The 23725-nt window shown below is 45.9% G+C and overlaps 1 protein-coding gene across 1 annotated transcript in view; it reads left to right on the forward strand.

The window, feature by feature from the left end:
- Positions 1–23725, forward strand: part of GTPBP4 (GTP binding protein 4) — a 116143-nt gene that overhangs the window by 44304 nt on the left and 48114 nt on the right. Inside the window, exons 8-10 of the mRNA XM_029588538.1 lie at positions 20069–20134; positions 23333–23422; positions 23521–23631. Of these exons, the coding sequence (XP_029444398.1) occupies positions 20069–20134; positions 23333–23422; positions 23521–23631 (267 nt within the window). The remainder of the gene's footprint in view (positions 1–20068; positions 20135–23332; positions 23423–23520; positions 23632–23725) is intronic.

A 23725-nucleotide genomic window follows, 5' to 3' on the forward strand; every position in this document is an offset into this window, starting at 1 on the left:
CACTCTGAACCTATATAGCAGACCTATCATAATGTAACAGCATTAACTCCAATGACTCAAACAGCAACCTTTTGAAAAGGCAGCATTGTAAATATTACTTCAGGCCCTAGAATACATCTTATTAGGGAAAAAGAACAAACCAGATTGCTATAGATCCCTAAACAGGAACTATATGCTAGTAAAATCCCTCATCTTTATCACACACACAGAACATAGACCCCTCACCTAACATAGAATAAAGGACTACAAATTAGAATCAGGAACATGCAGGCAAAAATTGAAATAGAAACTCCAAGAAGCTAGAGAAAGAAAACAAATACATTTCATCCTGCACTTTGCAAAATACAAAAATAGAAATGATGTACATTTCCTAAAACTTATATTGTATATTCCAATCTCTCAAACTGAAATTAATTTGTTTTTCTACCTTTTGTTGTCTAGGCATTTTTTCTAATTAGGTTGATACTGTTCTTTTCTCCACTTTACTATTATCAATCTTCTAGTTTCTTTTCCAGGATTTCTTCCATTTTCATTTCTTCTCTTCTTTTTGAGCTCCCTTCCTTCTCCTGACCCTGACATTGATCTTTCTCTTTCATCTTTTTCTTTCTCTTTGCCTCTTTCCACACATCTAGATTTTCTTTCTCCCCTTCTCTCACTCTCCAGTCCATATTCCTGAACATACCCAGATCAGTCGAGACAAGTGGATTTATGCATCCCTACCAGCAGATGGAGGCAGAGAAGAAAAACTTTGAGACACTGCAGAGTGCCACCTGCAGTCCCTCAGTATTTCTCTGTCTCCAGCAGATAACAGTTACAAACCTGCAGTTGTGACTGATTTGTGAGACTTGGAGATTTGGCATTGGATTCAGCTCCCCGAGGTGCTAGGTTCCTTTGTGGGCCATCCCTCGGGTTGAGTCGGGCGACTGAGGGGGGTGGATACCCCTGAATGTTGTGGCCCACTGTCTCCGGGGACCTTGATAGCCAGAGGAGTGGCTCCCTCTTGGTATCCTGAAGTCCCGTCCTGTCCACCGTTGGCTTGATTCAGAGAAGTATCCCTTTTTTTATTTTCTTGTTCTCTGAGTTAAGCTTGTTTAAGCTTGCTTAAAAAATAGAGAGGAGAAACGGGTTTGAAGGAGCCAGGAGATTCAGCCTGTGGTACAGAGCCGGGATGGTCGGCCACCGGGATCTTCTGCAGCTGAGAAGAGGGAGAGAGCAAGAGAGGCTGTGTGAAATTAGTTTTCCCTGACAAAGGAACCTGTGCTTTCAGGTCCTTAGCCGTTTTTCCCATGTGTTGGCAGTGTCGTCTTGAGTGCACGTATTTGCACGGCTCGGAAGGGCATTCACATGTTCAGCTTGCCTCGCAGTGGTGCGCTAGGGCCGACTGAATTCGCGGGCTTTGTGGCAGACAAGCTCCATGTGGAGGTTTGCAAGCCTGCAGGCTCTGGTCTGCCCCCTCGAATTCTCGTTCCCTCTGCACAGGTTGTGCGTCGGGAGGGGAGGGATGTTCCCTTAAGGCTTCTAAGTCCAGGAAGGCTTCCCGATCCGCAGGGATCGCGGCAGGTGCTAAAGGGGGAGTTTCTGCTGCTGCTGTTCCGGAGGGGAATCGCAGACTGGACCCCAGCCGATTGGGATTCCCGTGACTCCCCTTCTCCACTCTCTCCTGTGGGGCAGGAACCAGAAGATGGTCAGGAGGAGGGAGCAGATTTGGAGACCAGTCTCCCTGAGCTCGGATTTGAAGGTTTGCGGGATTTTCCCCTCCAAATTTGTCCTGGTGATGCACGAGGCCTTTCTGGCTAGAAAGGGTGCAGGGGAGAGGAGATCCAGAGATAGAAGGCCAGAGACCTAGGCTGGCTTCGGTGGACGGTTCTGGGCATAAGCTCAAGCCCCTGGGGTTATGTGGCGCTTGTGCGGAGGGTGACTCCAGGGATCTGGATGACTCTGAGATGCAGGAGCGTGGTTCATCGCAGCAGGGAGCAGACTCTGATGGGGACACAAGATGGGGAGAGGGGATATGAAGAAGAGCAGGGCTGTAGACAGGAAAGAGACCACCTTCTCTTTCTAGATCACCCCCTTCAGATTCTAGAACCACCTCCCTTTCTGATGGGGACCCGGATGTGAGCAAGGATGACCCAGATCTCGTGGAGGGGACCGGGACAGAGGGGGATGACCCTCGAGTGGTCTGTCTGTTTAAGAAGGACACACTTTGGCCCCTCATTCCACAGGTGTTGGAAGAATTGGGGGTAAAGCTAACTCAGCAAGAATCAGATAATAAGGGCATCAATCTGGTTCTGGATGGTCTGCAGGGGCCGCCGAGTGCCATTCCCAACCCTAAAAAGATTCAGAAGCTGATTAGCTGGGAGTGGGATTTCACGGAAGCAGGCCGGGAGGGCAATGGCGAAGCTTTTATCTCTTGCTGGAAGAGCATTTGGGACCGCCTTAAGACTCCTAAGGTGGATGCGGTAGTCTCTGTGGTAACTATGAATACTATGATTCCGGTGGCAGGGTCTGCCGCTCTGAAGGATGTCCAGGACAGCAAATTGAAGATTCAGTTGAAGCACATGTTTGAGGTGTCAGCCTTGAGTTTGCAAGCCGTGATGTGCATTACCATGATGCAGCGGGCTTGCTTGTGATGGATCCAGAAGCCTCACAAACAGGCCTCATCTGGTGTGCTCACCCCTGTTCAGGTGGTTCGCCTGGAAGCTAAGGGTGGCTTACGTGGCAGATGCCTTGTATGATTTTGTGCGTAGTTCAACCAGGAATATGGTCTAGGTGTTGGCTGCATGCAGACTTCTGTGGTTGCACAATTGGTTGGCAGACATGTGGTCCAAGACTCAGCTATGCAATCTTCCTTTTAAGGGGAAGCTGCTTTTCGGGTAAGACCTGGATCAGCTGATGAAGTCCCTTGGGGAATCCAAGAGAAATAGACTTCTGTTTTTGGGACTTGAGGTTTCAGTCCGGGAGAGGGACTTTCTTCTCAGGTTCCAAGCAGTCGTCTGGTCGCCAGCAGACATTTTGGGGTGCCGTCAGGTCCTCCAGAAGCGGGTCTGGTCAGGGGACTGGAGGCATAAGGCCTCCCAATGGAGTCAGGCTCTCCCACTCCTTGCTGGAAGCGGTAGGGGGCAGGTTGTTCCGTTTCTATGAGGAGTGAGTCATGATTACCTCGGATCAGTGGGTGCTGGAGGTTATAAAAGATGGTTATGCCTTAAAATTTTCGCATCTGCTCAGGGAAGCCTTTCTGGAGTCCCACTGCTCTTCTTGAAACAAACGGGAAGTGGTAGAGGTAACTCTCCAAAGGTTAATAAGCTTGGAGGACTTAATTTTAGTGCTGCTAAGCGAGCAGGGGCAGGGGAGGTACTCCATCTATTTTGTGGAACCATCTTGGATTTGCAGAAGGTAAAGTTAAGCTTGCGGGTGCTGTGTTTCCGGATGGAGATGTCGTGTAAAGTGATTGCGACGATCCGCAAAGCAGAATTCCTGGCATCTTTGGATCTAACCAAAACTTATCTGCATATTCCCATTCAAAAGGACCATCTGACGTTTCTGCGGTTCAAGGTATTGGGCCAGCACTTCTAGTTTCAGGCTCTTCGCTTTGGATTGGCCATGATACCCCAGACTTTCACAAAAGTGGTGGTGGTGGCAGCCTTGTGACGATGAGGGATTCTGGTCCATCTGTATCTAGACAATTGGCTTATACGGGCACAGACTGAGGAGGAATGTGGTCAATCCATGCAACTAGTGATGAACACGCTCTCTGGGATGGGTCATCAATGTGGCAAAGAGTCACTTGGTCCCGTCTCAATCGTTGGAATATCTAGGAGCCTGCTTCGATACCAAGGAGGGCAGAGTGTACCTGGCAGTGGACAGTCTGTCGAAGTTGCAGGCGCAGGTGACACGGCTGTTGCATCTGCTAGTGCCAAGGGTTTGGGATTACTTATAGGTACTGAGATCCACGGCATTGGCGTTGGATTTGGTTCCATAGGCCTTTGCTCCCATGTGGCTGCTGCAGAAGGCACTGTTGTCCAGATGGAATCTGATGTCAGAGCAGTTTTATCTACTGTTGCCTCTTCTAGTGGAATCCAGGTCCAGTCTTTTGTAGTGGCTTTTGAGCAACCTTGAAAAGGGAGTTGTCCTGGAGGCTCTGGATTGGGTCGTATTAACCATAGATGCCAGCCTCGAGGGCTGGGGAGCAGTGTGCCTAGGTCATTCTGCCCAGGAGATTTAGTCAGTGGTGGAGGCATCCAGGTCCATTAATTATCTGGAGATGAGAGTGGTGTGCAGAGCCCTAGAAGAATTTCTGCCTCTGGTTCGGGGTCGCATGGTTCAAGTGTTTTCGGACAATCGACATCAGTGGCATACATCAACCGTCAAGGAGGAATGAAGCGTCACATGATGCCTTGGGAAACTCCAGCTATTGTTTATATGGGCGGAGCGCCACCTCGAGGGAATTGCGGCCTCCCATGTAGCAGGCTTAGACAACGTGCAGGTGGACTTCCTCAGCAGGCAGCAGCTAGATCCCGGGGAGTGGGAGCTGTCCCCAGGAAGCCTGGAATCACATTTGTGCCAGATGGGGAGGTTCCTCAGCTGGATCTCATGGCAACGCAAGCCAATGCAAAGACAAGATTCTCCAGTTGTAGAAGGGAAGCCAGTTCAGTAGGACTGGATGCCCTAGTGTGCCTGTGGCCGAGGGGGATCCTTCTGTTTGTTTCCTCCGTGGCCACTCATAGGAAGAGTGTTATGGCAGAAGAAAAGCATCCAGTGACAGTAGGGCTGGTGGCGCCGGAATGGCCACAGCATCCATGGTTCACAGGTCTGGTATTACTGGCGGAGGCGAACGTCTTCGGTTGGCTCATCTGCCAGGATTATTGAGGTAGGGGCCCATATTTTAGGATCAGGGGGATTACTTTTGTCTCATGGCTTGGCTTTTGAGAGGTGGTACTTGCACATGAAGGGATATTCAGAACCAGTAATTACTACTTTCTGCAGGCAAGATGGCCTGCTACTTTCTTGGCGTATGTCAGGGTTTGGAAGGTTTTTTTGAGACCTGGTGTCTACAACACCGGTTCTGCATATTTTGTCCTTTTTACAGCAGGGCGTGTCCAAGGGTTTGGCCTATAGTTTGCTCCGTGTCCAGGTTTCTGTCTTGGGTTTTCTCAGAGGCAAGGTGCGGGGTAAGTCTTTGGCCTCTCAACCTGATATCATCTGATTTCTTGAAAGCAGTGAAGCATGTTCGACCTCCAGTTCGGAAGATGTGCCCAGATTGGAACCTCAGTTTATTCTTGCGGGTTCTCTGTGAGGCGCTTTTTGAGCCTTCAGGACGAGCTTCCTTGAAGGGACCTTATGTTGAAGGTGGTTTTTTCTGGTTGTGATTTGCTCAGCCAGACAGATTTTGGAACTTCAGGCTTTATCTTGTCACGATCCTTTTTTACATATTACTAAGAACAGTGTTCTTGCGTACGGTGCCTTCCTTTTTGCCAAAAGTAGTTTATGCTTTCCATGTAAATCAGACAGTTGAATTACTGGTCTAGAGATTCGGTGGAGGGTAGAGATCTCCATCTTTTGGATGTGCATCGTACTCTGTTACGTTATTTGAAGGTCACTAATTCCTTTTGGCGATCAGACCATCTGTTTGTGGTGTTCGGTGGGGCGAAGAAAGGAGAGAAAGCTTCCAAAGCTACTTTGGCTCGGTTGAAAAGGGCTATTATCCTAGTGTGTAGCCAGATGGACTCAGGACCTGTGGGTTATGTGCTCTTCTGCTAGCAGATGGGAGATGGAGTCAGATTTCAAAGCTGACGTCACCCTAGATATACCCCTGCAGTGACCTCAGCCCTTCAGTATCTCTCTGTCTCCTAGCAGATGCGGACACTATCCCACACACTAGAACAGTGTTAAGAAATTTTTTTTTACCTTAAAGAAGATCGAGCCCCGCTCTCCTGTGGTGATGCCTAAGGGTCCCCCCTCCAGTTGAGAATTCCTGAGGTGATTTTCGATATCCCTCAGAAATGTGGACTTAGCCCCCAGAGTGGCTGAAAGGCAGTGGGTGCAAAACAGAGCATGGCAGTGAAGGTAAAGCCCTCTCCCCCCACCGCAGCTGGAGACTATCCCGGCACGCGATCGGTAAGCGCCAAGACCAGGTAAGCAGAAAACTTTAAGGCCTCCGGGGCTCGGATTGTCGTACCAATTCCGTTTTTCTTTCGGCGAGGTAAAAAAAAGGGAGCACCGATCGGGTTGAGCAGCCTTGGTTGGGCTAGGCCCCGATCCGGTGCAGGGGTCCAGACACAGGGAGACCCTCAGGGGCACCATCTTCCCTTCTCGACCGGCGGTACGCGCGGGGCAGGCCGGACAGCCGATGCGCCCAACGTGTGCGCATCCAATATAGACGAGCGCACAACCGCGCTCAGAACTACACGCGCGCACTGTGTTCACGCGCATAACTGAGCTCATATTGAAACACATTACCTGTGCGTCTATATACAGAGGCAATGGCACCGGCATCCAAGAAGCTCAGAAGGCATTCTCTTTGCACAGCCTGCCACATCAGAGCCGCACAGCCTGAACTAGAGTCCCATCTGTGCCATCATTGCAAAGAAGCCCAAGGGGTACCAAAGTCTGGTCCCTCACAGTCCGAGGAAGGGTCTGGAACTACTACATACGATAGCACCCTGGACCTATGTAACTCCAAAATGGCATCTCCACAAGAGGGCATTTCAGGGGCTCCTGCTCCGACTCCCCCTGGGGCTAACATGGACACAGGGGCCTTCTCCTGGTCAGAATTTTTCCAGGGACTGCAAGCCTTCATTCAGGCACAATCAGCCCCTGCTGCGACTCAGGTCCAACCCCAGCCAGAAGCACCTGGCCCTGCTCGGGTGCCACGAGACATGCCTCACCTCACCAAGAATTTTACTGACAGGGACCCGGACACCTCAGACGATGATGATGCCTCACTGGAGGAAGGGGAAATCCCTCCAGGCCTGGACAATACAGAACAATGCTTCGCTTCTTCCACAGGGATGAATTACCAGCCCTGGTTTCACAGACCCTGAAGACTCTGGGGATCCCAGGCACGGACCCTATGGCGGAACCAAAGAAGAACCCCATCTTGGTGTCCCTTCGTAAGGCCTCATGCTATTTCCCAATGATGGAAGCCATCCAGGAACTGATTGACCTGGAGTGGGATGCCCCAGAAGCAAGCTTTAAGAGAGGTCTGGCCTTGGAAGCCTTGTACCCTCTGGAACCACTGACCAAGGAACGCCTGCGTTTCCCGAAAGAAGTGGATGCCATGGTCTGCGCCATCTCGAAGCGAACAACCATTCCCGTGGAGGGAGGGGGTGGCATTGAAGGACACTCAGGATAGGCGATTAGAATCCATCCTTAAGCAAGCATTCGACGTGACAGCTATGACACTGCAGATAGCTTCCTGCTGCGTGCTGGTGGCATGTTCCTGCTTGCTCCTATTGAGAGAGGCAGATAATTCTGGAATGTATGTTGGTGAAACGATCAATCCTGCTGCAGCCTTCCTGATGGACGCAAGCTCAGCCAGAGGAGTAGCCTCGGTAGTGGTGACCAGAAGGCAGTTATGGTTGCGGAACTGGTCGGCAGATGCAACTTCTAAGGCGAATCTCACAAGAATGCCCTTTAAGAATTCTCTCCTATTCGGAAGCAAATTAGAGAAGATAGCCAGCAAGTGGGGTGAATCCCCAGTGCCTCGGCTACCGGAAGACAGGGGTAAAAGATCCCAACACCCCTCCCCCAGAAGAACTAGGGGCAGAGGCTCCCAACGTTTTCGACCTACAGGAACTCATCATTCCATGTACCTCACCCCTCCAGAAGGTCCCAGCCCTTTCGGAACCAACAAACCAAGAGAGTAACAGGCCCGGGGGCAGGCTCGAACCATGCTTCCCAATGAGAATGGGCCGACCCATCCACAGGAAGAGGAAATAGGGGGTTGGCTTTCCCTCTTCTACCAACGATGGGTCAAAATCACGATGGACAAATGGGTACTTTAAACATTATTTGAGAAGGTTACTCTCTGGAGTTTCGCAGCATCCCTCGGGACAAATTTATATCACCCTGCCACTCCCATACCAAGAGACTGGCAGTGGAATCCACTCTGGCAAGACTACTCAGTCTGAAGGTTATAACTCCAGTACCTACGCCCCAGAAAAATACGAGGCATTATTCCATTTTTATCGTTCCCAAGAAAGAAGGATCATTCCTATCCATCTTGGACCTAAAGAACATCAACCGCCTGAGAGAGTGAGGAAGACGGGGCAGGAGAAAACAACTTGCTGCATCCAGCTGAGGAATCCGTGGGCGTGAGGTTGCCTGCCAGCCCGATGTAATTCAAACAGCTGTGAGACTGGTGACGTCAGGGGGTGGTTCAGGTGAAAGAACAGGAAGACCCTACAAAATCGGGCTGTGAGCAGCGCGCCGCCCAAGCCGTGGGCGCCTAAGGGGCATGCGGCTTGTCAGGCTTTGCCTGGATTTCGCCTGGTTCTCGCCTGAAACATCTTGGACTTGACGTATAATTTTTAAGGTACGAACTTTATTTCCTTCCTGATCTTTCCTACGGGTCAACATTGCGGGACTGAACTTTGGCAATACAGTTAGAGGAAGGAGTGGTGAATTTTTTGTATAGGTATTTATTGATTAATCATGCCTCCTAAGCGGAAAGAAAGGTGAGGGTCTTTCCCTCCCTTCCATTACCTTCCCCCATACAATCAGAAATCACTCGCTTTATGATCTCGCCTACAATCACAAGGGTAGGTACCGAGGAGCCTGATGTGCTAAGCCTCGGAGGACTGTCTAAGCTGGCAGAGGAGGCCTCCCTCAGTCCCTAATATAGGACTGCCACCCGCGCAGAGAAACAGAGATGGGAATTTAGGAGAAGCTTCTGGTGAGTCCATCTTATCCAGCTCTGAAGCAGGAATATATGATACCCGCAATAAAGGCCTGGAAGCTCAGTTAGCTGTGGGTGTCCAAGGAGCAGTGGGAGCAATAGACCCACTGTCTCCTCATATAGAGAATCAGCTGACCAACGGGACACCCCCTATTCCACTCATCCGTCCTGCGATGGTTACTTTAGACATTTTATGGGAGATGATGGCTGGAATGATGAACAATATTAAAGGGTTAGAGACTAAAGTGGATGTTCTAAGTTCTGGAACCAAAAGTATGTTTCAAACTCAAAAACAATTAAGGATTCGATGATAGAATAAAGGTACTTGAATTAAGTGAAAAGAAGCATCAAGATTTTCATTGAGCAGTGGTTAAAGATAGAGATAATATTCACGGAGAATTGAATCTCTTGAAAAATAACGCCAAGCGTTTAAATTAAGATCTTTAAAACTTCTCCAGGATAATTGGAGAAGGTCCTTTAATTTCCTTAAAGTTTCTTATTGAAAACCTTGGTTTTGCAACAGATGAGTCTCCTGTAGTAACAAACTGCTATTTTTTACCTAAACCTAGGAATGTAATGTTACAAGGATCAGATCAAATGTTTCAGGGAGATTTAACAAATTTTCTTGAGGATTCCTCAGCCCAGGTGATTGATAGGGGTACATTGCTGGTAACGTTTTCATCTTTAAATGTTATTAACCTAGTTATGAAAAAATATTTTGGCAAATACCCAGTCAATCACCTGGGAAAAATGATCAAAGTGTTCCCAGATCTAGCTGCATCCACGCAGGTAAAGCGGAAATCCTTTTTGGGTTTTCGCCAAGAAGTGATTTTCTTTTGTTTAATTAAAAAGCAAGATGGAAGTATATATTTTCTTCATACCCGAGCATTTAAAAAATTTCCTAGAACAATGGAAGTTAACAACTTCATCCCCTGTGTCTAAAGTTTAAATACAAATAAAGGATAATGTAGGCTTCTGTATTAGCCCTGTTATATTAGGAATGTGTAAAATATGAATCTCCCTAACTTCAGATATCACGCAATCCTCTCAAGGTTGTTTTGAAATGGAAATAGGTTTGATTGATTGTTAATACTATCTTAAAATAATTATGTAATTATTTCTTTATTATCAAACCATTTTTTTTGTTTCTGTAAATCATAATTTATGTGATTTATTAGAAAATTCATATAAATAAAGAATTAAAAAAAAAAACACGTCAACCGTCATCTACAGATACTACACTTCCGCATGGAAACTCTCCGCTCCATAATAATGGCAGCACAAACGGGAGAGTTCCTAACCTCCCTGGACCTCTCCAAAACCTACCTTCACATCCTAGTCCATCAAGATTACCAGCGTTTTCTACACTTTGTGGTACTGGGACACCATTATCAGTTCCGAGCGCTATCCTTCAGCCTGGCAACTGCCCCCGAATATTCTCCAAAATTATGGTGGTCATGGCGCCAACACTAAGGAAGGAAGGGATCTTGGTACACCCTTACTTAGATGACTGGCTGATCAGGGCAAAGTCTTCAGAAGAGAGCCGGCAGGTAACCAGCAGAGTCAAGAACCTATTGCAGAAACTTGGTTGGGTCGTGAACACGGTCAAGAACAGTCCGCAACCCTCTCAATCTCTAGAGTACCTGGGGGCCTGTTTCGACACCAAACAGAACAAAGTCTTCCTCCCTCCCCCGATGAGAAGGAAGCTGATGGAACAATTACGGCGATTGATGACCAATACACGCCCCAAGGCATGAGACTATCTTCAAGTCCTTGGACTCATGGCATCAACCCTGGAGGTCGTTCTGTGGGCAAGTCACACTGGAACCCACTGTCCCAGGATTACTCAATTCACCTCCAACTACCAGCAGAGGTATGTTCTCAGCTTCAGTGGTGGTTACAGGGAGACCACCTAAGCAGAGGAGTAAGCCTATCCCTACTGAACTTGATCGTGCTCACCACAGATGCGAGCCTACGAGGGTGGGGAGCCCACTGTCGGGAACTGACGGCCCAGGGACAATGGAGCAAGGAAGAGGCGGGATGGAACATAAACCGCCTGGAAGCTCGAGCAGTCAGACTAGCGTGCCTGCGATTTAGCCACAGACTCCGAGGCAAAGCAATTCGAGTAATGTCGGACAATGCTACAACGGTTGCCTACATCAACCTCCAGGGAGGAAGCAGGTGTCTATGGAGATAAACCCTCTTATGGCATGGGCGGAGGTAAACCTACAAGGGATCTTGGCCTCCCACATCACAGGAAAAGATAACGTCTCAGCAGACTTCCTCAGCAGATAGAGCCTGGACCTGGGGGAATGGACGCTGTCGACCACAGCCATGGACCTACTGGCTACCTCTCTCAGTGACCAAGTCCCCTGGTTCTTCAGCTGCAGACGAGAGCCACACTCCCAAGGGATTGACGCTCTCATCCAGACCTGGCCAGAGGAAGACTTACTGTATGCCTTCCCCCCCCCAAGGCCACTACTGGGCAAGATCATCTGCAAGAAACACCACACGGCAACCCCTAAAGTAAAGTGGCTGGTGCCCCTATGGAATCTCAATCTGGTATTAGACTTCCTAGCGGGGGCTTCCTTCAGACCAATGCGCAGTCTGTCACTAGGCCTCTTAACATTGAAGACGGTATTCCTGGTGGCAATATGTTCAGCACATCGCATCTCCAAACTACAGGCACTATCCTGTCTGGAACCATTCCTTCCTACTAAAAGTGGTATCAGAGTTTCATTTGAACCAAGCCATCTGCCTACCATATCCGGATGAACATAAGGACTCTGAAGACTCACGCCTTCTTCGCCATCTAAATATCGGCAGACTTCTGGTGCGATACCTAGAAAGATCGGAACTGGTGCGTAAAATGTATCGCTTGTTCGTTCTCCACAGTGGGAAGAATCAAGGAGAAGCGGCCTCGCGGGCGACCATAGCTCGCTGGATCAAGGAGGTAATAGAGGCAGGAAAGCCCTTACCCCTACAGGTTAAAGCTCATTTTACTAGGGCCCAGGCAGTATCTTGGGCAGAACCCAGCTACTGTCGCCCGGCGAGATCTGTCAGGTGGCAACGTGGTCCTCCTTACACACTTTAATCCAGGTTCTACCGCCTGATGTTTAGGCCCGAGAAAACGCAGTCTTCGCAAGGGCCAGTACTAAGTGGGCCACAAGCAGCCTCCCGCCCTGTCCAGGAGTAGCTTTTGTACATCCCACTGGTCTGAGTCCATCTGGCTACACGCTAGGAAATGGAGAAAGAATAAAATTACTTACCTGATAATTTTGTTTTCCTTAATGTAGGACAGATGGACTCAGCATCCCGCCCACGGCTGCCCCAGAGAAGGAGGGACCTCGGAAAGCAACCTCGAGATTAAGCAAATACAGGTAGAAAATAAGAAAATGCCATTACTGGGTCAGGACCAAGGGTCCATCAAGCCCAGCATCCTGTTTCCAACAGTGGCCAATCCCAGGCCATAAGCACCTGGCAAGTACCCAAAAACTAAGTCTATTCCATGTTACCATTGCTAATGGCAGTGGCTATTCTCTAAGTGAACTTAATAGCAGGTACTGGACTTCTCCTCCAAGAACTTATCCAATCCTTTTTTAAACACAGCTAGACCTAACTGCACTAACCACATCCCTCTGGGCAACAAATTCCAGAGTTTTAATTGTGCGTTGAGTAAAAAGAAATTTCTCCCGATTAGTTTTAAATGTGCCCCATGCTAACTTCATGGAGTGCCCCCTATTCTTTCTACTATCCGAAAGAGTAAATAACCGATTCACATCTACCCGTTATAGACCTCTCATAATTTTTAAAACATCTCTATCATATCCCCCCTCAGCCATCTTTCTCCATTTCTCCAAGCTGAAAGTCCTAACCTCTTTAGTCTTTCCTCATAGGGGAGCTGTTCCATTCCCCTTATCATTTTGGTAGTCCTTCTCTGTACCTTCGCCATCGCACGGCGTTGATGACTTCTGCGCACAAGTCGGTATATGTGCACAACTTACAAAAAACATCGCACATGGCGCCGAAGACATTAGCGCACCCGAAAACACACAGATCGACGCACAGTGGGACTACAAAGTCCATACAAATACATCATTCAATACTACATGGGGTAAAACAAAGGCATCAGTCTCCACATGTACCTCATTCCACCTCTTCAGACTCTAGTTCTACAGAGGTGAAGTCAAAACGAATCAGACGATCACTGTTGAGAGATGGAACCCATACAGGATCATCGTCACACCATCACCATAGGCGATCACGTCACTCACATAAAAAAGCTGCGAAGATGAGATACATGGGCAGTGAGCCCTTCCACTTCTAGGTCATCTCACCCACAAAGTGTAGATTCCTTATCTCGTAGACAATTAATACAAATCACTTCCTCTGCTGCATCTTCATCCTCCGATATTTCTGTTAAGAACACAGAGGGCAAGATGAGGAACAAGTATGACGTACCAGCTGCTTCCGCTAAAATTCCTACAGTATCACCTAAAACAGGTGAACCAGCAAAACAATCTGGTTGTTCAGCAATGCCTCCTCAAACAAGAGGCATTTCTTCAATTATCCCAATCATTCGCAGGGTTTTATGAAACTCTTCAATCATCTTTTAAGATGTCTAACGAGCTATCTGAGTTCTCCGGAACACAATATACATACCTCTAGAGAACCGTCGGTGGAGCCTAGAACACAAGAAAATGCCATACTGGGCCAGACCAAGGATCCATCAAGCCCAGCATCCTGTTTCCAACAGTGGCCAATCCAGGCCATAAGAACCTGGTAAGTACCCAAAAACTAAGTCTATTCTGGCATCCCCAATGACAAAATGACCAATTTCACCAATTCACAGCAAGGTACCCCTATAGATTCTCTATCTCCACAAACATCATCACTGTCATCTACTGGATTCCCATTGGATCCACAGGAACAACCACAGGAACCATATTTTCCTCTAGAGGACCTGACATACCCAAAAGTTTTAGAAAAATTGGGCACGGTATTACATCTGGAGGTCCAAAAGGAGACAGACCCTAGGTCAGAAACCTTTGGTCTCCTAAAGGTTTTCGATGCTCCGGGAGAACCAACATCTCTCCCACCACACGAATTATTACATTCTGTCTTGCAGAAGTCGTGGGAAACGCCTTATTCTCTATCAGCAGTTTCCAAGAAAATGGATATAAAATTTTGTATGAGAAAAACATCGCCTTACTCTATACCACAATTACCACATGCTTCAATTGTGATAGTCGGCAATGCAAAGATTCAAAAAAGCAAAATCGCATGCCTCGTATCCACCGGGTAAAGACAACTGGTGTTTAGATGACTTTGGCAGGAAGATGTATCATAACTCAATGTTGAATGCCCTCTTATGCACCATCAATTCTATATGGTACAATACCTATATGAGTGCAAACAGTCACAAAGGTATGCTTTCCTCTATGGCTGATCAGGTATCACTGCCTCTTCATGATATGGAGGAGTGTTCTCGAACACCTTCTAAGATCAATATATGAGGCATTTGAAACATTTGAACCACCAGAACAATCACTAGTTGGCCTTCATTCCTACCCGGTCTGGCACTCCGTTTCTCAAGAAAAAATAAATGGACTCTGAGACATTCAGGTTAAAGCACCGTCCTTAAGTTTTTACTTGTACACTCTATGGTAAAATTTTTTACCGGCCTATCTTCTTTCCAGCTTGTTACAAGCTTCCAAGTTCTCTCCCCCTTGTTGATTGTTAACTTTGACTTATTCCTACTTATTGTTATCTTTCGTTACGTGAATCTGTTTACTCTAGTTTTTTCCCTTTGTTAAATTGTAAACCGATCTGATATGGTAAATTTACTATGAAGGTCGGTATAAAAAAAACTGTTAAATAAATAAATAAATCTTCTAGGGTGTCTGTGACAGCCATAGCAGCCTGTATGGTTATGATCTAGTACGATCATGGTTATGATCTAGTACAATAAGAGAAGAAACTAAAGAACCTCCCGTGTACAGGAGACAACCTGTTCGGAGAACGGTTTCAAGAAACAGTTGGAAAATTAAAGGAGGAAGCTCTAGCAATCCAATTCTTAACTTCACAATCTCACTACTCGACCACGCGTTATGTGGGATCTACACGTAGACAATCCTATAATCATAGGCCTTACAGGTCTTATCAATCTTTTCGTACACAGACGTATCCATCTTACCAGCGTCCGCCGCAACAAACAACACGACTCAACGTAGGGGTAAACCATGTAACCAGAGACAGCAAACACAACAACCGGCTGCTGCAGTAAAATCAACGCTGTCTTTTTAATAAACCAGCCACCACCACTACATCAAGCACCACCTGACAGAATTCATTCTTGCCTAGGAGAAAATAACAACCGATCAATGGGTTTTAGAGAGAGTGCAACATAGCTATCAACTCCAGTTTATCACAAAACCCATACTACCTCACTTTTCCACTCTAAAGAGTCAAAGCTTCCAACCACAACTGGGGGAGGAGATTGCTTTGCTTCACAAATAGCAGGCCATGTGACGAATTTTCCCAAAAACCCAAAAAACAGGGTTCTATTCCTCATACTTTCTCATACCCAAAATGTTGGGTGGACTTCGCCCATATTAGATCTATGGGAATTGAACAAATTCCTGACCAAAGAGAAATTCAAGATGGTATCGTTGAAATCGATCTTACCTCTGATTCAACCCAGCGACTGGATGTGTTCCATCGATCTGAAGGATGTGTACACACATATCCCAATCCATCCATCCTCTTGGCGTTACCTATGCTTTCGCTATGGCCATCAACACTACCAGTACAAGGTTCTTCCCTTTGGGCTATCGGCTGCACCCAGGGTTTTCATCAAATGCATGGTTGTGGTGGTGGCTCATCTCAGACAACAGGGTATGACCATCTTTCCATATCTGGACGATTGGCTAATAATAGCCTCAACCCCGGAGATCTTACTCGATCACCTCCAATGGGTGATACAGTGCTTACAGGAATTGGGGCTAGTGATCAATTTTCAGAAATCACATCTCCAACCAACACAACGACTACAGTTCATAGGAGCAGGCCTGGACACTGTTCGCAATCGGGCATATCTCCCATCAGAAAGAATAATACAAATACGTCAACTTCTCTACTCGTTGAACAACACTCAAAGGCCATCGGCAAGACAAATTCTGGTAGTCCTCGGCCACATGGCAGCGGCTATCTTCACAGTACCCAACACCAGGCTACACATGAGACGCCTGCAATGGGGGACTAAAACGTCAATGGAAACAACACACAGCCGTTGACACAGAAGTTATCGTTGACTTCCGAAATGAAACAGGACATAACATGGTGGCTCCTACACTCCACCCTGTCAAAAGGAGCAGTATTCAGTCCTCCTCCTCACAACGCAGTCTTAACCACAGATGCGTCTCGCAAGGGATGGGGAGCACATCTCAAGATTTACGAAACCCAAGGGTTATGGACAATCTCCGAGCAGACCCTGCAGATAAATCTATTGGAGCTCAGAGCAATTTGAAATGCGCTACAAGTGTTTCAAGATCACTTAAAGGGCCGCAGAGTCATGATCTACACAGACAATCAAGTGGCAATGTTTTATATCAACAAGCAAGGAGGGTCTGGTTCATGGCCCCTTTGTAAGGAGACCATGACAGTCTTCAAACATGCTCACCAACATTGCATACATCTGCAAGCAACTTATCTACAAGGAGTAGCAAATACAAGGGCGGACAGGCTAAGCTGCATCTTTCATCCTCACGAATGGACACTCAATTCGGAGGTAGCCCAAGACATTTTCATGCAATGGGGGACACCTGCGTTAGATCTCTTTGCAACCAAGATCAACGCTCAGGTTCCCAAATTCTGCTCGATAAGACCAAGTCAGTTCAGGATCGCCCAAGATGCCTTCCTCATTCCGTGGACGACAGGCCTCCTGTATGCCTTTCCTCCCATACCACTCATAACAGTAACACTTCAGAAGTGTATAGCAGACAAGGCTCAACTAATACTCATTTCTCCAGCCTGGCCAAGGCAACTGTGGTACAGTTTCCTTCTCCGACTATCCATCACGGACCCCATTCGATTACCGAATCGTCCAGATCTTCTCTTCCAAGATCAAGGAACGCTCTACACCCACTACACTCATCTGTTCATTTGACAGCATGGAGATTGAAAGGCTCCTTTTAACAGAACAGGGAGTTTCCACTTCGGCACAATCCATTTTGTTAGAATCCAGGAAACTCTCAACGAGGAAAAAACTATAGCTATAAATGGAAACGCTATCTACCTGGTGCACTTCTAACGGTGTACCACCTTTAGACTGTTCACCTGAGTTACTCATGGATTATCTACATACACTGTACAAAGCTGGTCTGGCAACCTCATCTATTAGGGTCCATCTCAGTGCCATAGCGGCAAATCACAGACCACTTAACAATATTCCAATTTCCAATCACCCCTTACTATCTTGTTTCATCAAGGAGTTAACTCACCTTCGCCCTCCGATCTCTAAGCCTCCAGTTCCGTGGAACCTCAACATAGTTATTGAACAGCTCCTGCTTTTCCCGTTTGAACCCATGGACTCGGCACACATTAAATACCTCTCATGGAAGGTGGTATTCCTCGTGGCAGTAACATCTGCACGACGAGTCAGTAAATTACAGGCCTTGGTCCATTATTCTCCGTATTTACAGTTTCGTCACCAAAAAGTGATTCTCCAAACTCACCCATCCTTCCTACCGAAAGTGGTGTCTCAGTTCCATCTCAATCAGACCATAGAACTATCCATCTTTTTCCCTAAACCTCATGCAAATGACAGGGAAAAATTACTGCATTCGCTAGACTGCAAAAGAGCGTTAGCACATTACAAAGAAAGAACAACTCGGACTCCCGTGTTTCTCAACTCTTTGTCTCTTTCGACCCGAAAGCACCTGGACTACCGGTAGCTAAATGCACCATCTCCAGCTGGATAGCACAGTGCATCAAGTTGTGCTACAACAAACAAAACCTAAAACTACATTCTGTTCCCAAAGCTCACCAAGTTAGTGCAGTGGCGGCCTCCTTGGCACACCTTAAACATGTACAACCCATTGACATTTGTAAGGCAGCTACATGGTCATCGCTCCATACCTTCACATCGCACTACTGCCTTGATCAATCCTGAAATCTCTATCCTCTTGTACAAGGTGAATGCCACACTGTTCATGATCACGTACAAACATATATACCATAACCAACTTGATCGGGAGCTTGGGACTCCCATGACAGCATGGCTAATTCAGCCCTGCTATCAACGGGAAAAAGCAAGTTTGCTTACCGTAAACGGTGTTTCCGCAGATAGCAGGACCCACCCTCCTCCCTGGCAGTCACCAGACTGAGGAGAATCTGTTACTTTCCTGCACGGGAACACACGCGCAGCCGCAGAGAGCTAAAATCTTAATCTCTGCTTTGTAAAGCTCCGCCTCCCGGTCCTGATTGACAGATCCCATGACAGCATGGCTAATTCATCCTGCTATCTACGGAAACACCGTTGCTGTAAGCAAACTTGCTTTTAGTTCCCCATTTCCATCCTCTTTACTCGGCCCCCTCTCTAGCCCTTAACTACTTTCTTCTGACTTTCATTTCTTCATCAGCCCCATCCCTTTCTGACATCTGGCCTTTTTTTTCCTTTGTACTCCATACCAAACTTCCTATTCTCCCTCTTTCACCTCCTCCCCAGTAGCATTTCCATATACTTCCACCCCCTTCATAGACCTGTCCCTTTCCTCTTTCTTTGATCCCCTCCATAATATTGTTTCTTTATATTCTCTCCATCCCTTCCCAGCCCCTCTAGGTCCTTCATGCCAACTCTCCATCCCTCTCTCTAGATACTTTCCCTTTTCTCACCCATGCCACCCCTATCTCCAGATGCTCTTCTCTCCTCTCCTCTCCTCATGCCCTTCCTCCAAAAGATTCTTCCCCACCTTCTCACCCCTTCCTCCATCCCTCTGGAGGCATTTTTAACCTTCTTTCTCCACCCAGGTGCTCTTTCCTATGTTCTTCCCCCACCTTCTCACGCTTTCTTTTCCAAGGGTCTTCCCACTCCCACTGTCTATGTTGGTACTGGCAGAGGCCAGCCTCAGTTTCTCTCCCCATGAGTCCAATTTCACTCTTCCAGGAAATAGTGGCCATCAGCAAGAGTAGCAATACAGCTGCTGTGAGGCAGGTCTGCATAATTTCACATCTCTTACTGGGAGACTGGCCCTATGGCTGCAGGAGATGATGTTAAGTTAAATGCTACTCCTGTTGACCTGATTTTGGGTGGAGGGTGGACAGTGAGGAGGAGGATTGGTGACTGCAGCAAGCATAGACACAAGAACACCTGCAGCATTGGCTCGGGTGGATACTTGGGTAACCCCTACCCCATCTGGATTCTGAAACTGGGGTGACAAGACATTTTTTTGGGTATCATTTGCCACCCCTTGTCATCCCATAGCAGTGTCTATGAGGAAGCAGAGCAAGTTAGGTTAGAAGGAATTGGGGGAACATAGGTTAGGATGGGGGAGTGAAGCAGACAAGAGGATATTAAATCTCTTGCCACCAAAATTATCAAACCGTGCCTATGCATAGAGAGTAATGAGAGATGAGGAAAAATAGGATAATAAATGGTGAGGAGGAAGTAAAGATTAGGAGAAAGTGAGAAAAGGGGTGTTTAGCAAGAGATGTGTATAAACTTGAGTGTATGTGCTGGAGAGGGAAGAGAGACTGAGGACTGGCTGGAAATGGGGGTGTTTCATGAGCCAGGCTGGCTGGAGGGGAGAGAATGTGTTGTGAGGCTGGGGTGATTGAAGGGGATGGGTTGGAGTTGGAGAGAAGCTGATGAGACTTTTAGTGCTTCTCTGACTCTTTTATTTATCTATTTAAAGTTTTTACTATACCGACATTCGTTAGATACATCACATCGGTTTACATTAAAACATAACAATAGCCACACAAGTTCTATATCTACACTGCCTGATACATGCTGTACATTTAAATATGGCTGGTCATGCTTTGTAGTGGAGGTTTTGGTTTGTTTTTTTGCCTGGGGTGGAGTAATTTGTGTTGAACACAGTCTATAGTAGGTTTTTGGTGGAATTCTTGAGGATTACATTAACTTAAAATTATTTCTTCCCTTTGCCTTAGCCTCTGCTTATTGTGGTAAACAAATGTGATGTGAAAAGGATTTCTGAACTTCCTGAAGAACAGCAGGTTAGAGATTTTCATCTTTTCACAAAATGATTCTGTGACAAGTTTAACCATTTCTTTTTCATCCTTGAGGCTTATCTTTCAGTGTCGTTTTGAAACTGTCATTATATAAGTGGGAAATATTCATTATTCTTTAATTATGAAGATCGCATGTGTGGCTGAAAGCTTTCACAGATAGCCTAATCTGGCAAACTAAGAGAGCATTTATCTGATCCCCCCCCATGCTAACAATAAACACCACTACGGGAATCATTCACTAGTGAATCAAAAAATTCATTATTCCCAACTGACTTAATAAAAAAAACAATTTATACTTTTGTATATATGTATTAAATGTGTATATTCAATTTTGTAATACATACTAGGGATGTGCAGACCAAAAGTTTATGTTCATAAGTCCATAAGTCGAAAGGGGGGGTCAATTTCGGTCAATATGGCCAAAAGTTCCTTTTGGGTCCAACGAGGGTCCCGGAGCGAACGCGCGGGGAATCACGTGATGTCGGCGTCACTCCGACGTGACGCCGACGTCACGTGCTCCTCGCAAAGGAGTACAGAAATGGCGTCCTGACTCCCCACTAGACCACCAGGGAGTTTTGGTAAGTCTTGGGGGGGGATTAAGGAGGGTGAGGGGTTTAAATTTTTATTTAGGATCAACAATCGCGATTTCCAACGTATTCAACATAGCTATGTTGAATACGTTGGAAATCCGATCGTTTTCGCCTCATCACTTTTTTAAGTTAAAAAAAAAAAAGTTGCGTTTTACCTATAAGTTCAAACGAATGCACACCCCTAATACATACACTCAATAATTCATTTTACAAATGTAAAGAATTTTATTATATTGCACTTATCCCCATATACCAGATACACATTATTTTATATATCAAATTTCACACATCTTTGTAACATGTATCGAAAACACAACAATAATAAATCATGCTTTTTCAATTCCCCCCCCCAGACATGCCAACACCCAACACCCCACTAATAACAGTTAATATCTGCATTCACACAACATACACACCCCCTAAAAACATTCTACCCATAAAGCTCAAATGCTCGCACTATATATATATATAATTCATATTCTCTTCTTTGTATCATGAATCCATCCCATCAATTAATCATTGTTTGTGTGAATGCAGATATTAACTGTTGTTAGTGGGGTGTTGGGTGTTGGCATGTCCGGGGTGGGGGGGAATTGAAAAAGCATGATTTATTATTGTTGTGTTTTTGATACATGTTACAAAGATGTGTGAAATTTGATATATAAAACAATGTGTATCTGGTATATGGGGATAAGTGCAATATAATAAAATTGTTTACATTTGTAAAATGAATTATTGAGTGTATGTATTACAAATTGAATATACACATTTAATACATATATACAAAAGTATAAATTGTTTTTTTATTAAGTCAGTTGGGAATAATGAATTTTTTGATTCACTAGTGAATAATTCCCGTTGTGTTTATTGAAAGCTTTCACAGCCAGGCAGGGTCAAGGTTTTGCTTTTAAGGTGATATACCAGTGGGGTTGCACTCCGCAGGGGTCTTCAGGGACAGCATTTAAGTTTTGTCTTGGTGATGTGCATACCTGGGAACTCTCTGGATTTGACCCGGAGACTCTGGAATTCTAATGGAATTCTCAGGTCTCCAGGCCAATACCTGTAATCTCTGGGTGCCTTGCTGTTGATGCGCTAGTAAAGCAGTCAGCTTAGACCTATTTTACAGGCAGATACTGCAAAGAGCTGTTGAAGGCAGCTTATTGCTACAATAATACTGGAAAAACCAGGCTTAGAAGGCATCTGATTGACCTGCATGGGCCAATTGAATGCCTCCTTCATTTTTCTTGACTGTGCTGGCTGGAAGAAGGGAGGAGGCCAATAGTGGAAGCAGCAGTATAAGATGCTGCTGCTATTGGCTGGAAGAAGGAGTCCTATCAACCCCAGGAGGAGGTTGCTGCTACAGGTGAGTTTGGGATGGGGAGAGGTAGTTGGTGAGGGGGGGGTATTTGTTGTTGTGTTTGTGTGTATGTGAATTGTTGTGTGCATGGGGGAGGGAGTATATCAAGGGGAGGGGAAAGGGCATGTCTGAAAGTGTGAATGTTTTGTGTAGGAGGAAGAGAAGTGAAAGTGTGAATGAATATGGGTGTGAGGGTGAGTGGGCGTGTGTGTGTGTGAGGGGGTGCGTATATGGGAAGAATGAGAGGAGTAAAGTTGTAAGTGATCATATGAGAATGTGCCAGAGAATGAGGAATGATAGCATGTAAGAATGAGCATGTATGCATCGAAAATGGATCATGAACATGTGAGTGTTACTTTGTGTGTGTGTGTGTGTATGTATGAGAGTAAGTTTGTGTACATCTGGTCCCTCCCCCCACCCTATGTTCACAGTAACTGAGAATCAAAAGTTCTCAGGTATGGTGATGTGATCTCTGCCAATCAGGTTGTACATGTGCCTCTCCCATTTTTTAGGCCAGACACACTCTAATGTAAATGTTTTAAATATCTTTAATAAAATTAAAGGTTAACAGTGATTCACGTAATAGCCTGAAATATTTGACAAGGAGAAGCTCATGGCTTTCTAGCTAGTGTCTCAGGAGGATTCATGAATAGGTAATGAACCTTGTAAGCCAGGGGCTCTTAATCCAGTCCTCAGGATACGCCTAGCCAGTCAGGTTTTCAGGATATCCATATGAATGTACATGAGAGATTTGCATATGGTAGAGGCAGTGCATGTAGATTTATTTCATGCATATTCAGTTTGGATATCCTGAAAACCTGACTGGCTAGGTGTGTCGAGGACTGGTTGGGAACTACTGATGTAAGCAGTTGTATACTTCCCCTGAGAATTGTGGGACAGGTTTGGAGTACATACTGGTTATAAAATCAGTACTAGAGGTTTATACCCAAGTATGCTCCCCCCCCTCCCCTCATATTATTGGTTTGATGAAGCTCTTGGATGTAAAACCAGGGTACTGTTTGTAACTGTACTTACAAGCAACAGATTCTGTTCAGATTGGATATTTTTATTTGCTATATAGCAATTGATATAGAGAATATATATTTCTGTGTATAGCAGTTTCTTATTGGTGAATGATGGCAAAATTGTGTTTGCTGTAATGGTAAAAAAGTTGTACCTTGTAACAAATTAGAATTTTCATAATATATATATATTTTTTAAATATTTACATCCCAGAACATTTTTAAAGAATTGGAAGCAGAAGACTTGCCTGTGATTGAAACAAGTACCCTGACAGAAGAAGGTGTGATTAAGGTTAAAACAGAGGTCTGTTTCCTTCATGTGCACATATTCCGACCATAACATTCTGTATGTGCAACAAAGCCAACTGCTGTAATCTATTTTTTTCTTTCCTTTGGCATTAGGCTTGTGACAGACTTCTGGCTCATCGTGTTGATACCAAAATGAAAGGGAACAAAGTGAATGATGTGTTAAACAGGTTACACTTAGCTGTGCCATCAAAAAGAGATGAAAAGGCAAGTTTCACAGCTGTTATGTGTAGTGTATCTTTGCATTGATAAATTTGTGTTCAGCTGAGCAGGGTTTGTGGAGTGGCAATATAATTGTAAT

Source organism: Rhinatrema bivittatum, chromosome 2, assembly GCF_901001135.1.
Source record: "Rhinatrema bivittatum chromosome 2, aRhiBiv1.1, whole genome shotgun sequence".
NCBI classification, from domain to species: domain Eukaryota; kingdom Metazoa; phylum Chordata; class Amphibia; order Gymnophiona; family Rhinatrematidae; genus Rhinatrema; species Rhinatrema bivittatum.